At 49.8% G+C, this 26,824-nt stretch overlaps 1 protein-coding gene across 5 annotated transcripts; it reads right to left on the bottom strand.

Annotated features, from left to right (window-relative positions):
* Positions 1-16,584: 16,584 nt before the first annotated feature.
* Positions 16,585-25,223, bottom strand: THNSL2 (threonine synthase like 2). 5 transcript variants are annotated; one of them, XM_042053591.1, is made up of 9 exons: positions 24,992-25,223; positions 24,193-24,763; positions 23,331-23,525; positions 22,929-23,081; positions 21,904-22,134; positions 20,907-21,055; positions 18,148-18,273; positions 17,089-17,228; positions 16,585-17,004 (listed from the first exon to the last, which is right to left on the bottom strand). In XM_042053591.1, exons 2-9 carry the CDS (start codon positions 24,458-24,460, stop codon positions 16,752-16,754), a joined length of 1,515 nt encoding a protein of 504 aa, XP_041909525.1. In that variant the 5' UTR covers positions 24,461-24,763; positions 24,992-25,223; the 3' UTR covers positions 16,585-16,751. The 5 variants fall into 5 exon arrangements, with proteins under 5 accessions (XP_041909525.1, XP_041909527.1, XP_041909526.1 ...); XM_042053593.1 differs by having other exon boundaries at positions 24,193-24,420; XM_042053592.1 differs by having other exon boundaries at positions 24,193-24,417.
* Positions 25,224-26,824: the final 1,601 nt, after the last annotated feature.

Genomic DNA, 26,824 nt, shown 5'->3' with positions numbered 1-26,824 from the left:
ATCCTGTTTATCACATGCTCCAGTGCCACTCAACTCCACTTCTCCTTCCCATTCCATCCCCATCCCATCTCCTTTGTGAGGCTCAAGAGCTGGAAATGGGATATTCCCCAGCCTGGGCCTTTGCCTGAGCCACACAACCAACCTCCCGCCTTTAGGTCCAACTTTCTCTAGAAACCAGGCCCACGTCCAAATTAATTTTCTGTATGTGTTGTTGGAGTGATTAGATCTGCAAATCAACATAGCCACAAACTGAATAATGCACCAGCGCCGAGCGCTGTCGGGGCAAAGCCCCAAGTTCCTCGTCAAGTTCAGTCCTGCAGAGCCTGTAACTAATGATTTTTCTCACTTGGCCCGGAGTCAGCGCTCTGTCTCTCACATGCACACACAAACACTGTACGTGTGCCTTGTTAGCATGGCACGATCTGCAGATAAAGGGAGGGAGGGAGAGCAGAGCACCAGCCCTGGGACATTCATGTGACACCTCACCCTCAGCTGAGCTGCTGAAACCAGGAGAAATGGCAGGATTTTGGGACAGGCATCCCACCACCCAGCTCTAGTCATGTTGTGCCACTTGCCCTTCTCCCTTGCTGGCATAGTCTACAGGTCTCTTTTCTGTTGTGTTATTGAGAGCTGGCCCAAAGCCCTTGGATATCAATGAAAGCCAAGGGTGAGGTCAGTGGTCTGGCAGGTCCCACAGCTGGACACTACACCCCTGGCCACATGGTCATGGATATAGAGGGTGATGGTAGTTCCCAGAAGCTCCCTAAGTGTCACCTGCTTGGATCCAGGAAGAAGAAACATGCAGAAGAACCAGCTACATGATGTCTTCTACACACATCATAGGCTGGTCCCAGGGTTTCTTTGTTGGACCCTGGTAGAGTCCTCTCCTGACAAATTAGAGTTTCCATCCACACTCACATCCTTCTCCAAGCCACAGGCTTCACCTCTGCAGGTGAGCTCTCCCAGGGCCCACAGCCTTTTAGTGCAGAGCTGTAGCCCCATTTGGGACCCAGGCATGCTGGTGGGACTCAGGGTTGCCCTGCAGTGGGGGAGGCAGCACGCAGCTCTGGGCTCTCTGCCCTGCAGCCACTCTCCTGCAGTGATGGTTCTGCACCCATGAGCTCTCCAGCAGCTTGGTGGGAGGCAGCATGCCTAGACTGAAGGTAGAGAGGATGCTCATCTCCTAAGCCACCTTCTAGAAGCTACCTCTTAACACCTTTTAGCCACCTAAAACATCTACTGTCCACAGCAAGAGACAGGATGCCCCAGAGGCCCATCATGCTCCACCTTTGGAGACATGTCTAGGGCAGGTAGGCTGAGTTGCCCTATGGGTATTTTTCTCCACTCTCTGCTGAAGGAGCCCAGAGCCAAGTGCGACCGGGGTGACATTTGCATCACTCAACAGTCAGTCTCTGCAGAGCTGACTTGGAGCAGAGCAGGTACCTCAGTTCCCTTTGTAGTCACCAAAGGCCCTCTGGAGGTAAAATTCACCCAGCCTGCTTGCAACTGCTTCAAGACAAGATGAACTGCACCCTCAGTTCCCCTGGCTGTGCAGATTAGATCTCCATCAACTATGAAAAGAACAGAGCAAGACCTCTGGGCCTTTTACTTGTCTGCATTTAGTCATATAGTTCCCACCCTTGGCGAGTGAAGCTGGGTAAGACAAGGATTTGCATCAGTGGAGGTTAAGCTATTGTAGGTGAGGCTCCCATGGCTGGAACAAGGAGAAAGATCAGCAAAATGGGCTTCTGGGTGAAGAAATTGATCTGCCCCACAGAGATGTCCCTGCTTGGATGGGATCTGTGCTGGTGACAGCTCAGGGCAGAGAGGACCCCCGTGGCAGATGCCAGCTCCCAGGACAGAGTGGGTGTTTAGTCCCACCTAAAGCCAACCTGCAGAGTGAGTGGCATCCCCCGGACTCTCAGCACTGCCATGCAGTGACACAGTGAGACAGAGACGGCCATCTCCGGGTTTAGCTTGACCAAACTGACCTACCACTACACCAACCCAACCCTCCTCGCTGGTACCAGCCCAAAGGAAACGTCATTTGTCAGGACTATCATGGCATTTGCTGGGGAAGCACCTCTGTGAGCAGCCTGGTCTCCCCACCTGACATCCCTATGTTTCAGACACATGACATTTAATGTAAAGAACAGCAGAAAACCTTCCCTTACAGTGCTGAACAGGATGATTTTGTACTCAGCTACAGCTTTAGCTGTGCTCTCCAGCTGTATTATCCTCTCCATTACCCTGTTCATTCAATTTCCTCATGATGAGGAATGATAAAGTCATCATTTTTCCATGTTATTTATTCTTGGTTGTCAGGTGTAGTAACTGTAGAAGAGGTTATTCTTTCTATTACACATCCTAAACAGACTGGGACATCCTAACCCGACAGCAGCAGGAGCAGCTGTATCTCCATCAATCTTCTTTCCCCATCCCATGACTGAAAAGGAGACCCTCAGTGCTGCTCTTTTTACTGTAGCACTTCTAAACACACTTCTGTAAGGTTCTTTCAAAGGATATTGCCTTAGCACGAGCCCTGAGAAGGAAGTTGGATGCTTAACCCAAAACCATCTGTCCCCTGCTCTTTCCCCCTTCCTTGTGTCCATGCAGTGGCTCATCCAGCTGAACACTAACCCGGCAAAGCTTGGTCCCAGCTGAATCGAAAAGGGTTGTTTCTACAAGGTTGGGATCTTAGGGGGCTACAAAGAGACCCCTGCACTCATACAATGTGCCAGTGTGCCGGGTGATGGGAGAGGAGCAGCACCACCCTGAGGTGGATCTCCTGAGTTAGACCTCGCTCACACCAGCAGAAAGGGAAAGGAGTCCTGCAGGAGTAGCTTGTACCAGCTTGCCAGGCAGAGATCAGTGCGAAGGAATGTACCCACGAGTACAACTCCACGGGTTTACCTTGGGGCCTCTGCCATTCCGATGATCGCCTCGGCTCACACCCCAGCCAGATGTTGCCACACAGCAAAGGTTTTGGGTGAAGTCACCTCAGGAGAGGAGCAGCCTCGGGGACTTTTGCTCCAGCCTGGCTGTGCACTGTGCACACGGCCACAGGAGGGACACCCTGGGCTCCCCAGGTAACCACCCAGCAGAGACTGTGATCCCTTCTGTGAGCATCCATCAGCCACCGTTCTGCTGCAGGAACTTGCAGGGGACCTTTTCCCATGGTTTCCCCTGGGAAGCAAAGCTGTAGAGATGGCCAGAAGCAGGACATGCAGGAGCCTGGGAAGGGCATGGCTTGCACCCACTGCTCAGTTTGGGTGCCTTCAGAGACAATAGGTCAAAATCCACGTCCTGCAAGCAGAAGTCTTGTGCAGACATCTCCTTTCTGCAGGAGGGAGGGAGGGACAGTCACCCCTGGTGGTCCCCATCTCCTCTTGGGTGGCATCTAAGCAGTGCCAGGGATGTGCCCACAAGGCCCCAGTGTGCACCAGGACATGGCATGAGGGTGATGGTCCCCAGCTGGATCCTAACACAAGGGGCTTCATGTGGGAGATGCTGCCCCGGGCCGGTCTCTGCCGCCCACTCGCAGAGCATCTCCCGGTACCCCACCTCTCAATGCCTTTGCTCCTCAGCGAGATCAAAAGGCATCCAACCCACTGATCGCTGGGTTTTGTGTCGAAAGGCTCCCTGATTACCTCACCATTAGCTGCGCCCATTAAACAAAATCCTAAAGGTTTTACACAAAGCTGAGGTTTCAGATGAGAGGGCGAAGGAATGACTCAGTGCCTTTAAACGCCAAAATCTTCTCCTCCGTCCTGTTTGTACAGCACCTAGCACGAGGGGTCCAGGTGCATGCCTAGGGCTCTGAAACACCGCCACAATTAACTAATAAGTGTAATAGCAGCTGTACTCCCACCAGCACGGTTTCGTTTCATTATTTAAATATTCAGTTGCGCTGGGTAGCATCTCGGAGATGAAGTTTAATTCAGTGAGGTGGAAAACGAGCCCCCGGCTGGCCACTGCTGCAGCACAGGTACCGCTGGGAGCCACAGGAGCAGCTCTGGTGCTGGTGAAATCAAGAATGGGGCAGAAGGCAGCAGCCCCAAGGTCCTGCAGCCCCCGGAGTGCTGGGGCAGAGCTGAACAAGGAGGTTTTCAGCTGATATAAGAAGCTTAGGGCCGATCCATGTGGTGAGATCCCCCTTGGGACTTGTGCGACTGAGACCCCCGGCTGCAGGCATCTCTCCAGCTGGCAGCATCTGGGGACAGCAGTACCACCTGGAGTGGGGTGCAGGTGAAAGGGAGCAGGGAGGGGCACAAAAACTCTCTTCTCCTCCCTTTCCCCTTGGAGAGTCAGCAACAAACACTGATTTTCAACCCTAAAAAAAGGGCCGATACAAAACAAGCAGCGCAGTGGTTTGGCAGAGCGGCCTGAGGTTTGTGCTGATGATCACTGAGTCACTGTGGGGCACCGAACCCGACGGGAAGGCAACCTCCAGGAGGACAGGTCTCCATGGGGACCCTGTGAACTCCCTGCCCGGCTCCCGGCACCGGCGGTCGCATCCCCCGTGGAGCCCAGGGCTGGCTCCCAGCGCTGATGGGGCTCCTGGAAAGAGCTCTGCCCTGAGCCTGGTGCTTCCGCTGGTCCAGCGCACGGCTCAGAGCCGTGCCGGGAGCCACCTGCTCCAATCGCAGAAGAAATAGTGCCATCTGCTGACATTCCCCGCTCCGTTCCTCGAAAGCCAGGGCGGGTGCTTATCCCCCCCACTGGGATCGGCGTTTAGGGTCGTGCCGGCCTGAGAAACACCCGCACAGGGCCGTGCTGGTGGGACAACCCTGCAGGTGACCCATGGGGCTGGGGTGTGCAGGCGGCCTGAGACCCTCACAGACGTCCAGGGAGGTCCTGTGGTTATTGGGAATGCAGACCCTGAGCACCCCTGGGAGAAGAGCTGGAGGGGAAGCTGCTGGTCACTGCCAACCAGCAGGGTTTAATTAACCTCTTATCCCCTTCACTGTAATTAATGAACACAGTGAAACCTCTCCAACAGGCTGCTCTTCGAGGGACATCCTCTATCCCATGCAATTCCTTAGCGCAGCTTTCTCCTCCTTACCCTGTGGTCCTACCACCTCTGATCCTGTGGGGTGCTGGAGTTACTGGGACTCCCAAGGGAATTACTGGAAAACAGCCCTTGGCTGGTACAGTGAGGGCTAAGATATTTATTATTATTTTTAATGAACCCTCCCAGAATCACAAAAGCCTCAGCTGCCATACAAGTCCCTGGGAGGTGACTGCATCTAGCATGATGGCCTCCACTTGAGCTCCAGACCAGATATGAGGAAGAGATTTGTTGCAAGGAGAGTGGTGAGGCACTGGCACAGGTTGCCCAGAGAGGTGGTGGATGTCCCACCTGTAGAAACATTCAGGTCAGGTTGGGCAGAGGTCTGAGCACCCTGGTCTAGATGAAGATGCAGGAGGGGTTGGGCCAGATGACCTTGAAAGGTCCTTTCCAACCCAGACTATTCTATGGCTCTATAACACACTTACAGACATTATATGGGTTGGATCTATGGTACACAGGGACCAAGATGCCACCAGTCTCAGGCGCTGGCAAGGCAAAAGTCACTGCTCACGTCCAAAACTGCTGGGAGAAACTCTTCCCTGGGAGTACCTTTTCCCACACAGGGAGGCAGGTGGGAAGAGTTGATCCCACCCTGCCACCTCCCCAGGGACACGTGAGCTGCAGGGGATTGGGTCCAAACGAGAAGGCATCAGGTGGAGCTTGGCCTGGGAATGGCCCATGGAAAGCAAAGCTGCTGATTTTCTGATTTTCCAAGCTGACCTGCCAGTAGTAAAACCATCAAAGCAAGAGACACATTCCTGAGGTCTGACCCAGCGTGGCAAAGTCAAGGAAAGATTCCCACTGAACTCAACAGCCACTGGACTGTGGCCACAACACTTACATATAGCCAAGCCTTTATTATTTATTATTTTCCCCCTATGGTTTTAATCAAGACTTCATCCCACTGGGGCTCTGTCTCGTCCTGCAACAAGGAAGTCAAATTTATCCTACGGAGTCATTTTAAGACGATAGATAACCAAAGATATATATAGTTAGACGTATTACCATGTATGTATAAATATAAAAAACACGTATATATTTTATATACACACAAATAACCTCTTACACTAGAGGCCAGCATAAAAACAGAGTAAACACTGAAATAATTTTAATTATGCAACATATTCTGCCTAACATATTTATTTTTAATGGCAGTCATTTTAATAGCTCTAAGGCCCTGAATTAGTCCAATATGTTCTTAACTATGTTCACTTTAAATACAAATGTTAATGACTTTTCCAGAGGGTCCAGTGCCCTGGATGAGCTTGTTGCTCAGCAGTATACTTTCCTTAACATGTTTACTTTTAATAACGGGTTTAATGATGCACTTGGGGCCTAATAAGCACATTTAGTCACAAAGAGAAAAACCAGCTACAAAATACTTTCTCTAAAAACTAGGCTACAGGGGATTGCCGCGCTGTTTCAAAGCCACACCAGCCATCCTTTAATGTGCCTATATGTGTTTTGGCTCTTCCTGCATCCAGACTGCACAGCCTGACCATGGACCAGCAGCCCCAATCGATTTTTGGAGCTGGTTTTGGGGTGATCTAGGGACCCTGCACAGCAGCTGAGCCGTTTGGGGTCAAGGGCCACAGCCAAATTTGGCTTCACTTCTTCCCACCCCCAGTGCTCAGTGGTGGGTTTGGGGAGACACAGGGCAAGTTTCAAAGGAAGGTATTCCTGGGTTCCAGCAGAGGCATCCTGGGGCTCTCACTGATGCTGCTGGCAGAGACGTGCCAAAGGGAACGTGTTTGAAAAATCACACCCACCATCCATTAAAAAAAACACAACAAAACACCAAAAAGCACCACCAACAACTACAAAACCCCACCTCCTACATTTAGCTTTATGAGAGCTAGAAATACAACCAAACTAAGAGGCAGGCAGGCGACAGCTGCCCTCCTTTCATGCCCAGATCAAGCCATTGCCATGCAGCCCCACTCCTGTCAGCCCTCCTGGCTGGGGGCGGGCGGGACCCCCAGGGTACATCCACCCCAGCAGAGAGCTGCTTCCAGCTGCCCAGGGGAGACATTCGCCCAGCGGGGTGGCTGGCAGGGCTTCTCTCCCTGGCTGTGTCCAGACCTGTCCAAGCCCAGAGCTGTGTCCGGACCTGTGAAATCTCACCCCCCCGGGGGATGCTCAGAGCTGCCTCCACGATGTGTGGGCATAGGACCCATCCCTTTCCATTCAGATTAAAGGGTCACCCCCCATAGGGTGTCACAGATGTCCCCAGTGTGCAGCAGGTCCCCAACAGCGTGTGCTGGCAGGGCTGGAGATAACCCAGGGGCAACATGCTTCTCCCTTCATGCAGAAGCATTCTGGTGCGTGCATCTTGCACCAAAAAAAACCCTTATGGTTTGTCCTAAATATAACCATGGCAGACTTTGCCAGGCTTCAGCTCCACTTGCATGAAAAACACTTGCAAGGCTTGAACCAGCTCAGGTTTGTCTACCTTCTGCCCCAGGGCCTGAGCGAAACAGGAGGGTGGAATCCAATAGCATGTTGTGCATAAAAAGATTATGCCAAAGATAACCTTATTGCTAATAATAACCCTGGAATCTATCCTGTGAATAGGCCCTATTGAATGCTTGAACACAGGCATTCCTCGGTTAGGTTTTTCTGCCTACAAATATTTCACTTGAGTCTTTAAATACTAATCACGGAATTCAGACGAAGGGGTTTTTATCTTCAAAGTGCTGCAGAAAAAAAAAAAATTAAAATTAATTCATTAATCAAGTATAATTAAAGGGTATAAAATATGCCTTTTTCCAGAGCAGGGAGCCAACCAACGCAGCGTGAAGCCATCGTGGGGACTCCAAGCATCTTTCCCACCGCGAACGTGATTTTCCCGGAGCGGCGCCCGGGCAGTAGCCGTGCTTGTTCCCAGCAGCTCTGCTCAAGCTGTCTTCCTGACATGTGTTAGGCTGTATGTCTGCCACGCAGGAAATAGGGTTTGAAGCTCACAGCCAGGAGCAAAAGCCGAGATTGAGGCTTTAATGAAGCTGGGATTGAGTGGCTAGGGTGGTTCAGTGAAGCAGTAAATGCAAACACATTATCACCTGAGAACTTGCTCCAATTTCACACCAATTAACTAGGAATGAGAGAGGAGGGCTGGGGCTGGCTGCAGAGATGGCTGATAATCCTGTGAATGGGCAGAAATGGCTCGAACTCAGACGCGCTTGTGCCAAAACGAGTTTGTTAGATAACGCCAGTCCCGGCAATTTTGTCTTGGGGAGGGAGCATGTCATTACTGGAGCTGCTTTTATTAGCAAATATTAAAAACATGTGCCGAAATACAGTTGCCCGTGAGGGAAGCAGGAGTGGGAAAAGTAATAAAGCAATAGCTGATTATTTTATTTCTCTGCCAATGCATCATATCAGAGGGGAAGGGAAGGGAAAAGGGGAGAGGGAGAAGAGGGATGGGATGTGAAGGACTGTTGGGGCAAAGTCGGCAGCTCGTGGAGGGGAATATCCCGTCCTCGAGGAGCCCCTCAGGATGCTTAGTTCTGGATTTCAGGTGGGTTTGACTTCTAATCCACTGCCAGCAGATGTAGGTCTGAACAGGTCCCCAAAACTCACCTTGGCAGCAGCAACGGGGCCCATTCCTGTCCCCTCCACCCAGGAGCCAGTTCACCGCCACTGTATTTTAATATTTGACTTCTTCCAAATTTTTTCCCTGGTGTGATTATTTCCATTCTAGGAGTTAGGGTGGAAGCAAGGCAGCAGCTCAGGAGAAGTGCTATTGAATGGATTTCTATGGATTGAATGCTAAAACTAATCCCACCCTCGGTGTGCCAGGCCCCACATCACCCCTCCAGTAACTGCGAGTTTCAATGTCTGCGAGCAACCAGCTGGATCCTCCGGATCCACATCAGCCATGAGGCATCCTGCAACCAGGAGGCTGGACTGGAGCAAACTCTTCGATGTAGATGAAACCTTGTTTTCATTTTAAAAAGCATCAGTGGTAAAAAGGTTACTGCAAAAGCAAAGGCAAGAACCCCTTGCTGGGTTCGTGGTGACACAGGGGCTGGAGAAGATCTCAGAAGAAATCCTGTGTTGCATGGTGAACCCTGGGGAAGGTCTGTGCCCCCAGAGGGGTCCTCACTGCTGCCCCAGCTCTTCTGTGGCAAGGCAGCATCTAGGAAGTTGTGTTATTCCCGGGAGCTGCCTGCCCTGCTCTCCAGCAGAGAGCTCCAACAAAATAGTTGCAAGAAAGGTGCAAACAGAGGAAAAGCAGTGACTACAATCCTCTCACTCAATATTGAATTACTCCAGGCTACGGGAAGGACAGAGATATCTCCCTTTAAAATCAGGAAAGTATTTTCTCTGGTGATGGAGGCTGGATAGCCAGCAAGGGACCAGGACAAACCATAATATACTAAAAAACCCAGGTGTGGTCCACCTCACTGAGAGCCAAGGAGAGTGCTGGGGCTGGCTGCTGCTGCCCATCTCTAAGCAAGGTGGGCCCTGGATGCTCCCTGCCCCACTGTGAGGCTGATTTTCATCATCCTGCTCACTTCAGGTCCTCATTCCCTTCTGAGCGGGTGTGGGAAGGAGGAAAAAGCTGCAGCTTAAATGAGCAAGGGTCAGTACCTGCTGAGCCAGGTGCTGGGGGATTCTTTCCCCAAGGGGCAGGTAGAGTGGGGGGCAGGGGGACACCTTGTTCCAGTTGTTCCAGCCATGGGAAGTGGGGATCTGTGCTCCTTCCCAGCTGGTGGCATGCAAACCGCTCTCCCAAGCAGGAAAAGCACTTCCAAGTGGCAGATATCCCATTCCGTACACAACGGTGCTCCCGAGCCCCGCTGCAAATCCACAGGGCTCTTCCTGTCCGTGCTCTCCAGCCTGTAATTATCTTAAAGGCAACAATTAAAACTATTGAAACACATGTGATGGGTTTAGGGAGCATAGCTTGGCTAATCCCCACAAGCATCCCGGAGGAGCGGAAGCGAGGAGTTCCCAGGGTGCTGGTGCTTTGCCGGGCAGGTAGGGACCAAGTGGAGCTGCAGGGCATCAAGCTCAGGGTGAGGTGGCAGCAGCCTGGTCCCCAGGCAGTGTGGGACCCCGGCAGTCACCCAGGTGGCAGTGACCAGGCTGTGGGAGCTGCAGGAGGGTCCCCCCGCTCCTCACCCCACCTCAACCCTTCCCAGGGTCACACAGAAAGTCAGTGAGAGAAAAGACCCCATCCTCAAAACCTTTTGTTCAAGCTCTGATTGCAAACTTCAATACCAAAATACTTCATCTTTCTTTTCCCGTGTCAGTCCAGCACTTGGAGCAGTGAGTCCTGCTCCATTCCCTGTGTCAGATACCAACATAAAGCCGTGTTCACACACAGCCCCTGCTCCCTTCCCCACCCTCTACTGCAGCATCACGCCCTTCTTGCATTTCATGAGCAAAAAGTTCTGCAAATATCTGTGATGCTCTGTTTGATGAGTCCCAAGGCAAGAGCAGTGAAATGAAGTGAGGAATTGCATGAAATATCACTGAGCTCCTGTGCTCATCACTTTTTAATTTATTTCTTTTTCAGGAATCATTATTTTTGCTATTTTTCTGAAAGCATCACCCTCCTGGAACCATATTATATGCAATTTCCTACTCTGCTTTCTTTAATAATTGGTTTCTAACCTGGACTAAAAGTGCTGAACCAGCTTTGGGAGCCTGAAAATGCAGGGAACTACAGAGCAAAAAAGAGAACACAAACTCTTTGTTCTCAGTATCTCGTGATCTTAAAGTGCTCGGGGTGATCTCAGGGGTGTCAGGGCAAGGACAGAGCCACACAGGGCAGCTGCTGGCTGTTCTCTTTCCCAACCCTCTTGCTCCACTTTTCGTCTCCCCCATACCACCTTCTTCTTTTGTGATATGGTGTTTTCAATATTCCTAGAATTTGCAAAATTTCTACATTTTCTTCTTCTCTCAAAACGGAAACACAATTTTAACCATTTGGACTAAAAGTGAGTAATTTTGCCTTTAAAATACCTTTTCTAAAGCTCTTTTCTTTTTCAGTTTCTGTTCAGAAGAAGCTTGTGTTTGCCAAAAAGAAAAAAATCTTTTGACACAATTCAAACAAAGTCAAACTCCTTATTAATTGTTTAATTTCTGAATGCTTACTTTATCTTTTTTTTTTTCCTGCTTTTTCCATCTCATTTCTCATTTCTAAAATGCAAATAACTGGGAAAAATTCTCTTCTGAGCCACTTCTGTTGCTGCTGCCACCAACAGCCCCAAAGATGCTCCCAGCCCTGCGCTCCCCTCACCAGGGAAGGAGCCTGCAGAGTGCCCCAGACCCCTTCCCAACTCCCTGTGGGCACCTGGCCAGCTGCATCAAAATCACTGGACACACAGCCATGGGGCTGGGGGGGACAGAAGAACCCATGGCAAATCCAGCTTTGGGTTGATAGGACCCCCAAAGGGCTGTGGTTGTTTTATGAACCGTGTGGGGAGTTACCAAGGCAGAGGAGCATCACCTGGGGTGAGCAAAGTGCTGCGCTGTCCCAGACAGAGGATCCCCTCTCAGGCAGTGTGTGTGTCTTACATTCTCTGTGTATTTATTACACAAGTTCTACACATCTCATGTTATAAATTACACAAATGCATAATTAAATGTTTCCATTCACCAAAAAGAAGACGTATATGCAGCTGTTGAACACAGAAACTTTTCTCTTATGGCCCATCTCTGACCAAGGCATCCCGAGCAAGCTGCATCTTCCCCCACCACTCCCAACAGCAGACAGCCAGTGTCTTTCCATGTATTTATTGATTAACAGCAGCATTTCAGACAAGTGAAGCCCAGTGGCCTTTAAGGGCAGAAATAATTTGGGCTCAAGTGTCATTCAGTGTTGTGGGCACATGGCAAATTTTACTTGGAGGTTGCTTTCCATCACGTGAGCATCTGACATTTTATTTGCATTTCTAGAGGGCTTTAGTCTATTTTAAGCTGGGAAATGGAGAAAGCAGCAGGGCTGGTGGGAGCTCCAGTTTCCCTGAGCAGCAGACCCTCAGTTGGGAGATTAATACTGACCAGAGGAGCAGCACAGGGATGGGGATTTATGGCAGTGCCTGTTTTTTCACCACAAGAGTGAAAAAAACTGGGGAAACTAAGAAGCAAGTGAGTGGGATGGAATCCTATCGCCAGATTCTCAGACTGAAATGTTCAAAAGGCAACAATTATGAATGCAGCAGAGTGATGTTCAGCAGCCTGTGTAGCCCAGAAATCAAACAAAGTGATCTCCTCTGCCTTTAAAATGTATGAAGCTGCAAGAACTTAAGGGCAAATAAACTTACTTTGATTGCAGGGCTGAGATCTTGGAAGTCACATTCCTTTAATTTCCTTGAGCTAGTTGCCTTTCCCGTGAAGGACATGCACAAGGTAGTGAGTTTTCAATGGAAACTGGTTTTGCCTCATTTTCCACTTCTCTCGTGTTACAAGGAAAGAAGTGCCGAGCTCCAGAGGCCTACCTGCCTCTTCCTATGCAGACAGAAAGGGCTGGGTGTCTGTGTTTAATTACAGCCTGAAAGAACTGCATTTAAAAGACAACAGAAAGCTGTTTAATTAATACTTATCATTAGCACACATAGGAATGCCTAGCAGCAAATTGCAACAACAAAGCAATTCCTTTTTACTTTTTTTTCCTTGCACTTTGGATAAATTCAAAAAAATAGGAGTAAACAAATGATTTGCATCACATTTGAGATGTCTTTTTACAGCATGAGAGTAGTGGGATAGTGGGTATCACCTTAGGAGAGCAGATGTCTAAGAGCAGGCTTCTCCATCTCCAGTTTTTCAATCTCCAGCTCTCTTGGCCAAGAAGCTTATCTTCATCCATCCATCTATCTTTCTATCTCAGCATTTACACTGGGCTTGTCCCCATGTCTGAGCGCCTACTTGTCTTCATACCTGTCCATAAATTACATGGGGCCCCCAGGGCATTATAAATAATAATTCAACTCCCAAACCTTCAGAACTGTTTTAAAGCATTGGCTTTCACCACGTTGTGGGCTCCTCCCAGCTCATAAATGGAGCAGAAGGACGGGACAGCCCAGTCAGTGGAGTAATTGCCTAAAGATCAATTCTTTGGGTGGCTACAAGCTGGAAGATGGGGATGGACATTGTGACAAAGCACAGGGGAAGGCTGGACTGCTCTGCTCATGGGAAATAACATCCTCACCCACAGCTCATTTGGGATTTTATATTCCTCTCAATTTTATCTCAGCTAGAGCAGCAGTCAGACAGATCTCTTAATGACACTATTAATGATTGGAGTGTTGAACCACAGCATGGCTCTGCTGATGGATGAAGTCTCCATGGAGCACAGAGGCAGATGGCTTAGAGGGTAGACCCCACATGTAGCCCAATAGATCCCAAACCACACCAGGACAGGCACCCCCAACCCCTTGCTGGACATGCCAACTACAAGTGAGTTTGGCTCAGGGACAGCACGTTGCTTTGGTACATGTGAGTTACTGAGTAGAAACTCCAGCTGAGCCATGACCATATTCCTCTATCCCAACACAGTGCATCTCTATCCCAAGACATTACTTTCTCCTTGAGGTAGGGGCTAGGAACATGTCCTAGCCATGGCCCTCAGTGGGAGAACATGGGGTTCCCCATGGAGCATGGTCACTGGTTTGTGGGCATCACTGTCTCCTGGATCACATGGGTCAGATATGCTTGGGGTCAGGAAGCTGAAACTGGAGTTTTTGCTGGAGAAAAGCAAGAGGAGTTGATGTATGAGATGAATTATTTGACAAGCCTGTCCTGGGTTCGTGATCAGCTCTGGAAGGTGTAGGACTAAAATATCACACGAAGCTGCGTGAGCATGTGAAGCTGCCAGAGCCTGCAGCCACCCATCAGTGTTGGGTGAGGAGGTACCACTTTTTGTGTGACTTTCCTCCCTCCATTTTCCATTTTTCCATCAAACCAGGCTGACCTTCCCTTTGAGCCAGAGACCCAAGGATGAGTGAGCAGAGCCCCAAGCACCAGTTCTGGGGACAGAGTGGGAGCTCCCAGGGTGAGAGTGGCCACAGATTCCATGGTCCCCGAGCAGGTGGTGGGACACAGCATGCCCACAGGGCCAGGTTCATTCCCACATCCCAGGCACTGGGCTGGCATGCGTGGCTGTGCATCACCCTCTGTGGGAGCACAGCCCCCCTGCAAGCCAAGCCTATCTGTTCTCCCTCTGCCTTGGCTCCAGGCACGGAACTGGCTTTTCCTGCCGTTCTTCTGCTCCAGAGGTTGCAGAGAGAGTTTTCATAGTGTCCTGCCCCAAAAAAATCTGGTTGGGGCTGGGGAAGACATAGCATCCTCACTCCATAAGGGTATCCTCAGGGATGGTTGAGAATGAAACTTCTTTTCACCCTGCAATGAGGCTGGACTCTTTACTTATCCTACTGCTTCAGGGCACTGGGATGGGAGCATGAATGTATTCCTTATGCTTTCTGCTTGCAAAACACAACGGGATTTTGGCAGGCTGCAAGTCCAGCCCCACTCACCCCATCCTACACAGGATTCCCAGCGAGGGATTGGGGTCTTGTCCCATGCCCTTTTGCCCCCTCCTCTCACTCTGGTCCTGACCGTTCAGCCAGGTCTGCAACCTCTCACTTGGATGCAGGACTGGGTGCAATTTCAGGCCTCTCCCCTCTCACAGGGTGTCTTAAGCTATGATTAAGGGCTAGATTACAACTGGGCAGCCATCCCCTGCTGAGAACTGCCAGATTTGGGGAGGCAGCTGTTAAAGGCAGTGGGGTCCAATGAGTGAGTATATCTGCATCAATGAAAACAGGAAGTTGATCACGGGGACCAAATGGGATTGGGAAATTTCTTATTGCCACTGATGCCATGATGATTTTTTGCCTTTTCTTTTATACCTTTTATGCCTTTTATACCCTTTTACAACTTCTGTATTCTTGGTGTTTTTTGGCCTACATTCTCGGGCTTGTTTGTTCAGCTGGGAGACTAAACATTTTAGAAGCTTCCTAGTTAGGGATCAGTGTGCCCAGACCCCAAGGTCCTCTCCAGAACACATTCTGTAAACTAAGAACCATCCAGGGGAAGGTTCCTTGGGGAGGGGGGCTCATTCAAGCCTCTCATTGGGGAATCTTTCATAGATATGCTAATAAGTAAAACCTATAATGTTATACCAGATCTTTTGTGGGTGTACATGGAGGTGTGCATGGAGGTGCATTAGACCTGGACGTTGTGCACCTAAGGATCCTTAAAATAAATACTGAGGTAAAATCCCTTTTTCCCTTCTAATCGTGTTTGTCTCTTGACTTTAAGACCAGGAAAAGGCATCACCACCCCCAGTGATGTCCTGCACCACCCCCAGTACAAAGCCATCCTTTGGGGCAGGGTTACTTGTGAAGATGAAGCTGTTGCTTAAATAAGACACATTTTGTTGGTTTGGCTCTTCAAGCAGGGTGAATGATGTCCTCATGAAACATCATTCCTACACCCCACCATCATTTTCCTCCCAGCTGCTCAATCTATGCAAGTAGAGCTGTTAGCATCAAACACATCCAAGTGCTGTGGTTTTTACATCATTCTCAGCTAAGCTGTTTCCCGCATCCCTGTTAACTGGGATGGGGCAGCATCAGCCCCCACCCTGGAGGAGGCACAGGTCCCTCCTCTCCTGCAGGGTTTTGGTGGGATGGAAGGAGGTGGCATGGGGCCGGCTGTGCCGGAGGGAGCTGAGGAAAAGGCTGCCTGAGTGCCAGCAAGGCAGCTTGCAGCCCAGGCCAAACTTCCCACTCTTCCCGCATGTTCTGCAACATCCCAAGCTGAATCACTTCACAGAATTTACTTTTACCCTGTTAAATGCCACTAAACCTTCAGATTAATCCTCCCATTACAGGACTTCCTTTGATGGCAAAGGGGGAATTTCTTTTTTGATGGCAAAGGGGGATTTTTCCCCCCGGTATAATTATTCCCATTTTTCTTCCCCCTTTTTTATGTGCAAGAGATTCCTGCCAGATGCATGACTTGTGGAGGCAGCTCCCACACAAGGTATTTATATATTTATATGTATATGATGAGAATGTGGTATTGAAAGACCTGAAGTTTCAGGCAGAAGATAAGGGGAATTTCCCATTTCCTACTTGTTACAGTGGAAGTTGCCTGGGAAGAGTCTGCAGCAGGACTAGGACCAAAAGCTGTAAGATACAGTACTGGAAAGTATCTCTAAGATAAGCATGTCCAGGGAAAACATCTGCTATTTAACACTATCACAGAGCAAGTTTCAATACCTGGGAATGATCTCTGAAATTGCTTAAATCACAGGGATGGCTAAAGCAGATCCACTCCACTCCTGCTTGCATTTCCTACTGAGCATCTTGGGTGCTATTGGGATTTTCTGCGCTGAACATCCCAGCACAGAGCCAGAATCACTAGATAATGCTCAAGAAGCAGGCAACTGTGGGTAGTGCTAAGGAGGTTTTCTGTAACAGCCAGTAATGGTGGATGACCCAGGTTAACTCAGAGTTTAAATCAGTTTTTGTGACTTATTAGGAAAAAGGGGATACAACTGCAGTGCTCTTTATTGAAAATGTTATGAGATAGTCCATGTAATTCAACAGGGATGTGTATTCTTGCTAATAAATCATTGCATGGAGACTCCCAGCACAACACAGGGCTTTCCTGGGAGTGGAGAATGAGCCCTGGGAGGCTCACACACATACAGGTGTGACTACCTGGCCGGTGTTCCCACCCTGCTCTGGGGTGCAAACTGACCCGCCTGTGCCTCCCACTGCTGCGCCACGGCTTCAATCCGGCCCCGGAGCACCTGTGCCCAGTCCCATCCCCGCTCCAGGGGATTGGATCTGGTCTCCATTGCTGTTAGGGCAGTGATTTCAGGGGGGATCTGGGGAACCAGGTTGGCTCGGAGCACGGCATCCTGAAATTTGGCTGGAGAGGCTGGAGCCAAGCAACACCGGGGGATGCTGGAAAGGAAAGAAAAGCAAGAAAACTTAGGGTGTGAGCCAGCCCTGAGCTGGAGAGGCTGCAGGAACAAGGGCTCTCCCTACCTGTGTGGCTGTGAGTAGTGGTAGTGAGCAGCCACAGCAGAGTGGGGGCACAGCAGGTACTGGTTCTCCTCCCAGCAGTGTCTCATGGCTCCCACAATGTCCTCATCAGAGGCCGAGCATGATCCCAGGGTCTCGGAGAGCTGTGGGAAACAGGGAGGTTTGCACTGGGCATCACCACAAAACACGTTCCCAGCAGGGTTTGTGCCAGGCACACACCAAAGCAGGTGGAAATAGGGAGGCTGGAGGATGGGTTTTCCCAGGGACTGAAGGAAAATGGGTTGCTGCTGCAGCTGAGAGATGAGGCACTGCTAGAAAAAACCACAGGGATGGAGTGTGGGCAAGGGGTTTCCATTCACAGGCGCTGCGAGTGTGGGTGAACAGGAGCCAGGAGTCAGCTCCTCAGCTTTGTGCTGCCATTTCCAAGCTCTGAGGGAGCTTCTGAGGACTTGTAAAATCCACCTCACTGTAATAGCTCCTCTTGCTTTTAGTAATACCATTTTTTAGTATTTATCTTTCTGCAGCACAAACAGGAGTGGGCACTGGGCAAAGGCTGCTCTGTGAGGAACAGCACATGGGAAATTGGATAGGAAAAGGTAGGACTTTGCATCTGGCCCTCTCACAAATCAAATATTTGGTTTTCTCTTGTATCTCTCTCTCTGCTTTGTGTTTGTGCTCCCCTTTGCTGTAACAGTGAGGCTGAATTGCACCAAATTCAGCAGACCCACTCCCAAACACCCACTTTGTGCCAGCATCCACTGCACGATGCTTTGGTGCATGGCCAAGGATGGGGTAATTTCATATGCTATCTAAATAACTGCAGGCAATTTTTAAGTTAGTTTTGTGAAGAAAAAAGAGCCTGCTTCAAAAAAATATATATAAAGGGGTTTTTAACATGTCCATGTACACAAATTGATATAAAACTTCTGGTCTCACACTTAAATTTTTGGTTGGATACTCTCCCCTACGACTTTTTATTCTGAAAATGAGTTGAAAACACCTGGTAACAGGAATTCTCCTTACACATGTACATGTACAGTGTTGTGTGTGTGAGGAACTGACCTTTCTGTGCAAATCCTCTGGCAGTTTCAGCCTTTTTGAGATGTTGAATTGCTCCATCAGCGTTTTTATCTGGCAGCTGTCAGAGCCCGAGAGCAGCCAGAGGATCCTCTCCACATTGTAAGGCTCCTGGGATAACAAGGCAACAGGTGAGGAAATTCAAGCACCTGTTCCAGGGGGAGAGCATCCCTGTGGATTCTCTGATGCCTCGTTAGGGCTGAGGTCCCACCACTGTGTTTTTCTTGGTGGAAGCCAGGGTGGGCTTTTTGTCTTCCTATGCTCATCTACATCCCAAGACAAGTCTTTGGGAACACAATGTCTTTTGAACTGCTGACCTGTCAGAGCAGTCTGACAGTGACCATCAGATTAAAACAGAAAATGAAGGGATGACTGATGAATCAACAGCATGACCACATCTGTACCATCGCCGTGAGGAGCCCAGGCTAATAACACACTGTGTTTTGGAGAACCAGAAATATCCAGCTGTTTACTCAGTGTTGCAGATGCTGCTGTGAGTCATGCAGCTCCTGTGTGACTTAATGAGACAGCCAGCTCGCTGCAGGGCTGGCTGCTAATCTTCATGGACTTATAGGGCACATATAGGGCCTGACTGGCCTATATGGCTGTGTAGCAATCAGCATTGCAACACTGCAGCAGAACTCTGTGCAAGACCATACAGGAAGGTCCCAAACCAATTTTTCTTTGCCCCATCTCATTCCTGCATGTTTACAAGCACCAAGTAGCATTCATCCAGGTGGTCTGGCTGAGATACCTTGTAGAGACAGACAGGACAAGAGGCACCAACTTACAGAGTCCTCATCTCACCTCCTGGATGCTGGGTTTGGATGAACTCTTCATAACTTTTAGCAGCTGTGACCTTTTGTCAGTCCATCCTGTCCTACCTTGTCGAGTCATCAGGACTTACTCAGCCTTTTGTGTCCTTATCTGAGTGTCTTATGGCCCCAGTTCTGTTCTTCATCTTTCCACCATCGTCTCCCAGAGCCTCCAGCTCTAATCTTCAGTCTAGTCTGGGTGTAGCCTGCTCTTTGCTCTAGGCTGTCCCCTAGTTTAGGCTGTCCTGAGAAGATACAGGTCAGTATGCCTGGACTTCCATGACCTGCTCCTGGGGGGGCCTCCAACACTGTGCTCCTGATACCCCTTCTCCTGTCCTTCTTTCTGCTACTCCTACATCCTTCCCACATTTCCCCTTCATCCTTCATTCCCACCAGCCTTATGGCTTCCATTACAGATCACTGTGTTGACACCAGAAAGTCAAACTGGGCCAGGACCCTGGTGCAAGTACTGGCCTTACCATCTAAGTAAGGCTTTTACTTCTGTCCCATGCCACACTGGGGCCCAGTTTGGAGGACAGGTCATGGTGGGGACAAAGTCTGGCCATGTGGGCATGAGCTGTGTCATGCTTCCTAACCTTAGGGACAGAGAGCAGCCCCTGCTTTGCTTTAGGCGCTGCAAAGACACAGCATCAGCTGTGATTGTCCTGGGATTGCCCTCACGAAGCTCATCCACACCAGACTTTCTGCTTCACCTTCAACTCTTCAGGCAGCATCTAACAGGAAAGTTTTCTCTGCTTTACCTTAGTCTGCAGAAGCAGCAACCTAAAGAGACTGTGCATTCTTCATCCTTGAAGGTTTCCAACACCCAAATGGAAAAAGCCCTGAGCAATCCTGTTTGACCTCAAGGCTTATCCTGCTTTAAACAGGTCCCAAACAGAGACCTCCTGAATTCCCCTCCAGAGCAAATGGTCTATTTAGCTATGGAAATATTGGCATGGCTGCTTCAGATGTGAGCTGAACAGAGATGTCCCATGCAGCCATGGAGAGGGATGTGCAGAGGGATGCACTCATCCAGCTCCTCAGGAACCTCAGGGTATCTGCTCACCTGACTGCCTGCCCCCATGATCCCAAAGTCTGGCACCTGCTGACCAGTGTTGCTGAAGGGAGATGGGCTGAGAGAGGAGCCCCGTTATCCCTGGAGCTCTGAGGAGCCCCACAAGTTCCTGGCTTGGGAGGAAGGCCAAGCTGCAGAGTACAGCGTGGTGATGGGGGCATACGGACTTATGACTGCAAAGCATGGCAGTCCCTCTAGGCTCCCAGGTCCTCCCAGTGTGTTTGAACAGCTTTTGGAAAATCCAGGTAGCTTAGGGCCACAGAGATACAACACCAAGGGTTTCCCACTTTGATCACTTGTTTGGAAGCAGATCCAATCCTTGGGGATCACAGGGTGGGAGTGAAACAAGAGGTATTAGCTTCCAGGTGTTTGGTTTCTGTACCTCCATGACTTTTCTTTCTGAGGCCTTCCCCTGCCTGGTGAGGCTTGTTTTGCTCTGACCAAGCTGCAGACAGCCACAAATGAGGCATTTCTTCTGGACTTCTCTACCTTCTTCCTGGTCTCTTCTCTCACTCTTGGTGGAGCCTTTCAGAAGCATCAACAAAACCCTTGAGACATGATGGCATTTTTAGTTCTCTAATTGTCACATGTTGTGAAAATGTCCCTCTCTTGCTAAGCTTGCACAGAACAAATCCCTGGAAACCCAGCACTCAACAATGAAGATCAGAAAGTCAAGCCCTGAAAAGTGAGGGGGAAGGTGTTTGGTCTATCTCAGCTCAGCAGTCTGTAGCATAAGTGGTCAATATGAATCACACCTCCTAATGCATCATCGAGTGGCAGCAGGTGGAACAGAGTAAAAGATTTAAAAAATACAATATTTGCTATTTTTGCATTTTGGCCAGTTCACTACACACCTGGATATCCATGGCTGGTGCTAACGTAGCCTTCACGCTCTCTGCCAGTGAGAAATCTCCATGTTGAACAGTCCTATGAATGATGTCATTGCTGTTCACCACAGCAACAAGTCGAATTGGGAGACCCATCTTCTGGGCAATACAGCCAGCTAGAGAAAAAGAGTGAAAATACGCGTGTGCTTGATGAAGAAACACTCAAAGGAGATTTAGCAAAGAAGTCATTGTACAAATTGATTGAGCATCCAGTTCAGAAGCAGACACAAATTATATTCCCTAGTGGACTTTGAGATATCTGAGGTCAGTGGTTTGGTAGAGCAGAGATTATAAAATCCAGGGATGGAGTGCTCCACCTGCCATTGAAGACAGACCCTTGCTCATCTCCACTTTTGTGGATGGATTGGCAGGGGACCGACAGCTCAGACAGCTGCCAGGCAAGCAGGAGAGATGAAGATTTTGGGCTTTTGCCTCTCTGATGGGCAGCCTGGAAGAGCAGTGAATATATAAAATCCTTTATTGCTTTCATAAAACAGTTCTACACCTATTTTGGGACTGAGGCAATCAAGACTCTCATTTAGAAGGCCAGATTATGCAATTAAGAGTGGTTCTCCTGACCATGCACTACCACACAAACCAGAGTAGGACCAGGCAGGACTCCACACCTCTGTTAATGTCTCACTTAAGAAATCAGAGCCACAGTATTTCCCCTCTTTTTCTGCATCAAACACATTCTGTCCTCTCCTAACGTGCCCATCCTCAAGATAGTTACAGTCATCATCAAAGGGTGGTTTGGGTTTTTCTGCACCTTGCAAATCATCAGTGACACCTAAATTGAGTAATAACCAGACATGAGTAATAAAATATAAGTGGTTCTGAAGAAATCCTACCAGAGAGTGGGTGTTTTAATAAATAGCAATAGCCAGTATCTGCAAAGTGCTTTTGGTCCACAGATCACAGCATTCTCTCTCTCTTATCTAACCCATCTTTTTTTTCCCTTTACCTGTGATATTTCCTCCTCCTCCTGTTGGCACAACAATTTCCACCACTGGCAGCGGGGTGGTGTCCAGGGATGGGGCACACTGAAAGTAAGCATAGAAGTAGTGAGCAATCTGCACCATAATCCTGGACCAATTGATGGAATTCAAGCTCATCAGGTTGTATTTTCCAGCAAAATTGACATCAGCAAACAGTTCCTTGATCGGCTCATCGATTTCATCGCTGTTCCCATGAGCTGCCAAAAGGAGAAAGGAAAGATTAGATCTGCCAGCAGCAGTACATCAGGCACAAGGTATTTATGCTCAGAAATAGGCTTGGTCTCAAGCCCTGGGATTTGCTGTGGCCAGGAGTGTCCTGAGCTGCCTGTCTGCCTTGGGGGCTGTACAAACCAGGGGGTGCTGAGTGGCACCCCGTGGATGTCAGGCGGTTTCTGCAGACATGGCACTCTGGGCTCTTGCTTCCACCAAATATATACTTGACAGGAAGGCAAACGGTGTATGCCCTTGTGAGATGCCAAGGTGAGACCTGGCTGAGCAGAGGAGTCCATGGGAGCTCAAGCAGCTCAAGCACCCTGTGGTGATGCCAATCCATGGGGATGGCATGCCTGCAGCTCAATTTTATCTCATCTCTCTCCACAACATGGTGGTAGGGGGTGGATCACCCATGAAGGTGAGAGGATAGAGGGAAGGGGTGACTAAACACTTTTAGCAACAAAAAATTGTGCTGAATTTAGTGCAGCCAAATACCAACCACCTTCATGGAGGCAGCTCTGATCTGTGGCCAGGAGAAAAGGAAGCCTTAAACTTCTTGGTTGTCAAACGGGGGATGAACATCCTGCAGCCAGCCAGGTCATTGCCATCACCACGCCCAAACATGTTAGCCAGATGTCTGGGCATGGTGATGGCAATGACCCGGCTGGCTGCAGCTGCTAAAGCTGCAAATCCTATTGAGTAGCCCCCTCAGACTTTTAGGGTCAAGGTTTTGACACAGCGAGGCCATAAAGAAGACAGTACAAACAGCAGTGCCAACCAGCAAAGACGTGGACGTTGTCTTCAATGACGGTGGTCATCTGAAGTTCCTGTATCTGGGTGCAGAGCCCCTTGGGCAGCAGAACAAAGATGTCCACGTTCTTCTGCCCTCTTACACTCTCGATGGCCGAGCTCCCGGTGTCCCCTGAAGTCCCTGTTTCGAAGTGAGGAAGCACCAAGAAAAGCAAAAAATTGCTGTGTCACTCAAACCTGCATCGTTGCACTTTAAGAAAAAGATACAGAGATGCTCCATGAGATGTTTTTGGTCAGAGCACCCACCTCGGCATTGCCTGGAGATTATGAGGCAATACCACCCTTGGGCATCTTTGGGGAGGGCTGTGGGATGATGGCTCTTAAGGTAAAGGCCTGTCGAGGAACCTTAGCCCCAAGGAGTCATACTCACCCACCAGAATATTGACATGCTTCTGCTTTTTCTCCAAGAAGTACTGTAAAAACTGCCCTGTGCAGGACAAGGACAGGTCCTTAAATGCATAAGTAACACCATGCCAGAGCTCCAAAACATTCAGCCCATCTTTCAGCCTGGACAGATGCACGACATCCTTGTGTCTGAATCTGCTGAAGGCCCTGTCGATCAACTCTAAAGGGAAAATGGTTAAATGGCCTGTTAGATTGGGTAGAGGAGTGTTTTTCTCACCCATGGCTTCATGCATCTGTGCTCTTTGTGCTCCTGGGTACCTTTCTGCACAACCAAAGACTCTCAGTTGCTGGTGCAGTGACAGATATCCAACAAGTTATTCGTAGCTATTAGGAGTGAACCAGCTGAGCTTAATGGTGTTTGATAACTCTGTGCTAAGTAATCCCAGGTGACATGCCACACAATCAGAATACTGTATTAAAACATAAAATACAGGAAAGCCGAGTTTTAGCTCAATGTGCCGTTGAGACAGAGGGTGCAGCTGCCCTCTGGTGGAAGTGATAGCTCGTAAGTGTTAAAAACATTAAAAAACAGATCTCATGGCAAGCATGAAGCAGCAGAAAGCCCTAGAGGGAGCCCCAGCAGCGAGCAGGGCCACAACATCAGCTTGTTGCAGTCACCAGAACCCCCATTTATTCACAGGGGACACCTTTTCCACTAGTGCCAGCAAGGTGACAGAGGAGAACAGGGCACAGAAAGGAGCAGGCAATGGCGCAGCACGCTCCCTTCTCTGAGGGCTGCGAAGAGGATGGAGGGAAGGCAGGCAGATGCATCCAAACCCCCCAAACCCTCGTGCACATCCCTGCGAGCAGCTCCCCACTCAGCTCACCATGGAGTGCGTTCCGCGGGACCAGCTCGGCCGGGATGAAGAGGGAGCACAGCTCCTTGACCAGCCCAGGGTAGGAGAGGCTGCTCCACCTTCGCAGGGTGTCCCTGTCCAGCGAGGGGATGCACTGGGGCATGAAGAGGCCCCCATCGGGCGCGTAGCCAGACAAAAGGGCTCCCTCAAAGTTCACGGCCCTCACGCCTCCCCGTGTGCTGACGTATTCCATGGCTGCTGGGGAGGCACCACAGTCACTGCCAGGAACCCAGAGCATCCCCACACCAAGAACAGGCCCTCATCTCCAAAACTTCCCCCATGGACAGACAGAACTCCCCAGCGAACAAACCACCTCGTCCCACAGGGAGCCGGAGCAGCCGGGCTCAGTGGAGCGCAAACAGCATTTTGCAAGAGGTGGAAACGCTGCCTGGGATTTGTGCCAAGTTTCGAGCCTCCTTGTCCCTCTTTCCCTCCACCCAGCCCAGGGAGACATTTCCCCCCCGAGGAAAAGCCCTGGCGGCACAGAAGTCGCTTCACAAGCACGTCATGTCCCTTTGTGGGCCGTTTGCAGAAGCCGGAGCTTTAAATTCAAGAAAAGAGAGAAAAAGTAAATAAAAGGAAATCACCGTATTTTTAGAGGAAGCTGATTTTGTTCAAAGGGGTTAAACTAAGGACAGGATTTGACGCAGTGTAGGAAGGGCTGGGCTAAACCTTCCGGATTCATGCAAATCCCACCAAGCGGCCGCCGGCGCTGCTGACCGAGGCCTTTTCTCCCCCTGGCCCCGTGAACCCCCTCAGCTGTGCCCACCTCAGGCCCCTGGGCCAACGCTGCAGCCCCTCAGCACGGCTCAACGCGGTGGGCAAGTGGCCAGACAACCTCCGGCCACTGCTTCCAGCCCGGCCACCTTTTGCACTTGTGCTCACAGAAAACTTGTCCCCGCTGCCGCCCGCCGATGTTCCCAGGGCCGCGGCAGCCGGCAGAGACGGCCTGATCCAAGCCTGGGAATGGGAATATGTGGGAGAGACGGAGCCCAGCTGCTCCTGCTGGTACCAGGCGTGGGGACAAGGGGCAGCAGGCGCAAGCTGCAGCTAGGGGGAAATCTAGTTAAATATTAGGAGAGAGCTTTTAACCTGAGAGTGATCAAGCACAGGGCATGGAGACCTTATGGACTCTTGTACAACCCTGGAGACATTCAAACTTTAGCTGGGAAAACACAGAGGCACCTGATTAGACTGTGAGTTTTGGATTTAAATTTAAGATTGAGCCTGCTTAAAGGAGAGTTTGAGTCAGAAAAACCCAGAAGTCCCTCACAAGCAAAATCAGTCTGTAACTCAGCTCTGCAAAGCAAATTGTTCAGCCTCCCAACAGCCCAGTCACACCAACAGGGAAACTGAGGCACAGGAGAGAGAGGAGACACGGGAGGCGTTGTGCAAAAAAAATCCAGTTCTTCACAGGGAAGGGCTGTGCATCCCTTTGTTGCTTTTTATTTTAATACAATCAGCATTTTTTGAAGGGCAAGGTCAGCACAAGACCAGTGGCTGCACAAACCCAGGACACAGCTCAGTGCTGGAGCACGCACAAGGGCTTCAGCCCAGGCAGGCAGGAGCAGAGGTAAAAAGAATGGCTGATAATAACCTGCTGTGAGCCACAGAGCCCACGTCTGCAGCAAGGGACACATCACCTGCCAAAGCATTGGTGTCTGACCCTAAATACATTACCTCTCTCTTTCTTTTCTTACGGTTCTAACTGGAGCAATGATAAAAGTCTCTGGTAGAGAGTGGTCCAGTCACTGCCCTGGGCACTGGTGTGGAAAACAACTTTTCTACACCCAACATCCCAAATTACTCTTTCTGCAGGCTCTTCAGGTAGAGGCAGTAGGTAAATTTTAGGCTCTGGACAGAGGTACCTGTGATGGTGTTGCTCAAGGTTGAACAGGGTAGCTGTAGTAGAGCAGGAGGCAAACAGAAGCTTTTTAATAATATATCTGAGCTCAAAGAGTGGGCCAGAGCAGAGCACACCTCTAGGAAATCAGCTAGGGAGAAAGCTCCTTATCCATAATTATATAAATTATATCACCAACCAGCCTGCATCTCCCCACCATCTCTGTGCTCAGTATTCCCCATGACATTGCAAAGATGAAGCCTGAGTCACCCAAACCTCCTGTGACCCCATGGTCCTCCCTGCACCTGTAGTCACCAGATTCTCATGGCACACTGGGGTGCTCACCCTTTAATAGAGGTTTGTCCCCATTCCAGATGTGGATCCAGGTCCTTTCAGAAGGTGCTGGATAAAACAGGAAGGCTGGACCTTGTTCTTCAGGGATTGGTCAGGTTTAAATCAATGGTGAAACCTCCCCATGGCCATCCCTGGAGTCACTAAGCTCCCAGGTTTTACTTGGATGCTGAGATGAGTGGCTGATATCTCCAAAACAGAGTCGCAGCTCCTCAACATGCTCCAGTGGTAGCTAACACAAAAAACTGCAAGTGGTATCTCTGGAGAAAACAGTGAAATTTTAGAAATAAAGCAAATAGTAAAAGCTGCTGGATATGTGATTTGACTCCTCTATTCTAACCTCTCCCTTTTCCCATGATGGTGTGTGCCAAGGAGAATTAAGGACTTTCCTTCCTTGCCCATGCAGAG

Source organism: Corvus kubaryi, unplaced genomic scaffold (assembly GCF_017639235.1).
Source record: "Corvus kubaryi isolate FWS band 111438036 unplaced genomic scaffold, C.kubaryi_AGA036_p1.0 split1-131, whole genome shotgun sequence".
NCBI lineage: Eukaryota > Metazoa > Chordata > Aves > Passeriformes > Corvidae > Corvus > Corvus kubaryi.
The sequence above is the reverse complement of the archived record's forward strand: the minus strand, read 5'-3'. Positions and strand labels throughout refer to the sequence as shown.

Bases quoted from the DNA above. Each gene is read 5' to 3' on its own strand.
- THNSL2 (XM_042053591.1), bottom strand. From the start codon at position 24,460: ATGCTCTGGGTTCCTGGCAGTGACTGTGGTGCCTCCCCAGCAGCCATG. The intron at 22,135-22,928 runs GTTGGCACTGCT...TCCTTTTGGCAG, and splicing joins CAACGTCCACGTCTTTGCTG to CTCATGGGAACAGCGATGAA. The intron at 17,229-18,147 runs GTCAGTTCCTCA...TGTTTCCCACAG, and splicing joins CAGAGGATTTGCACAGAAAG to CTCTCCGAGACCCTGGGATC.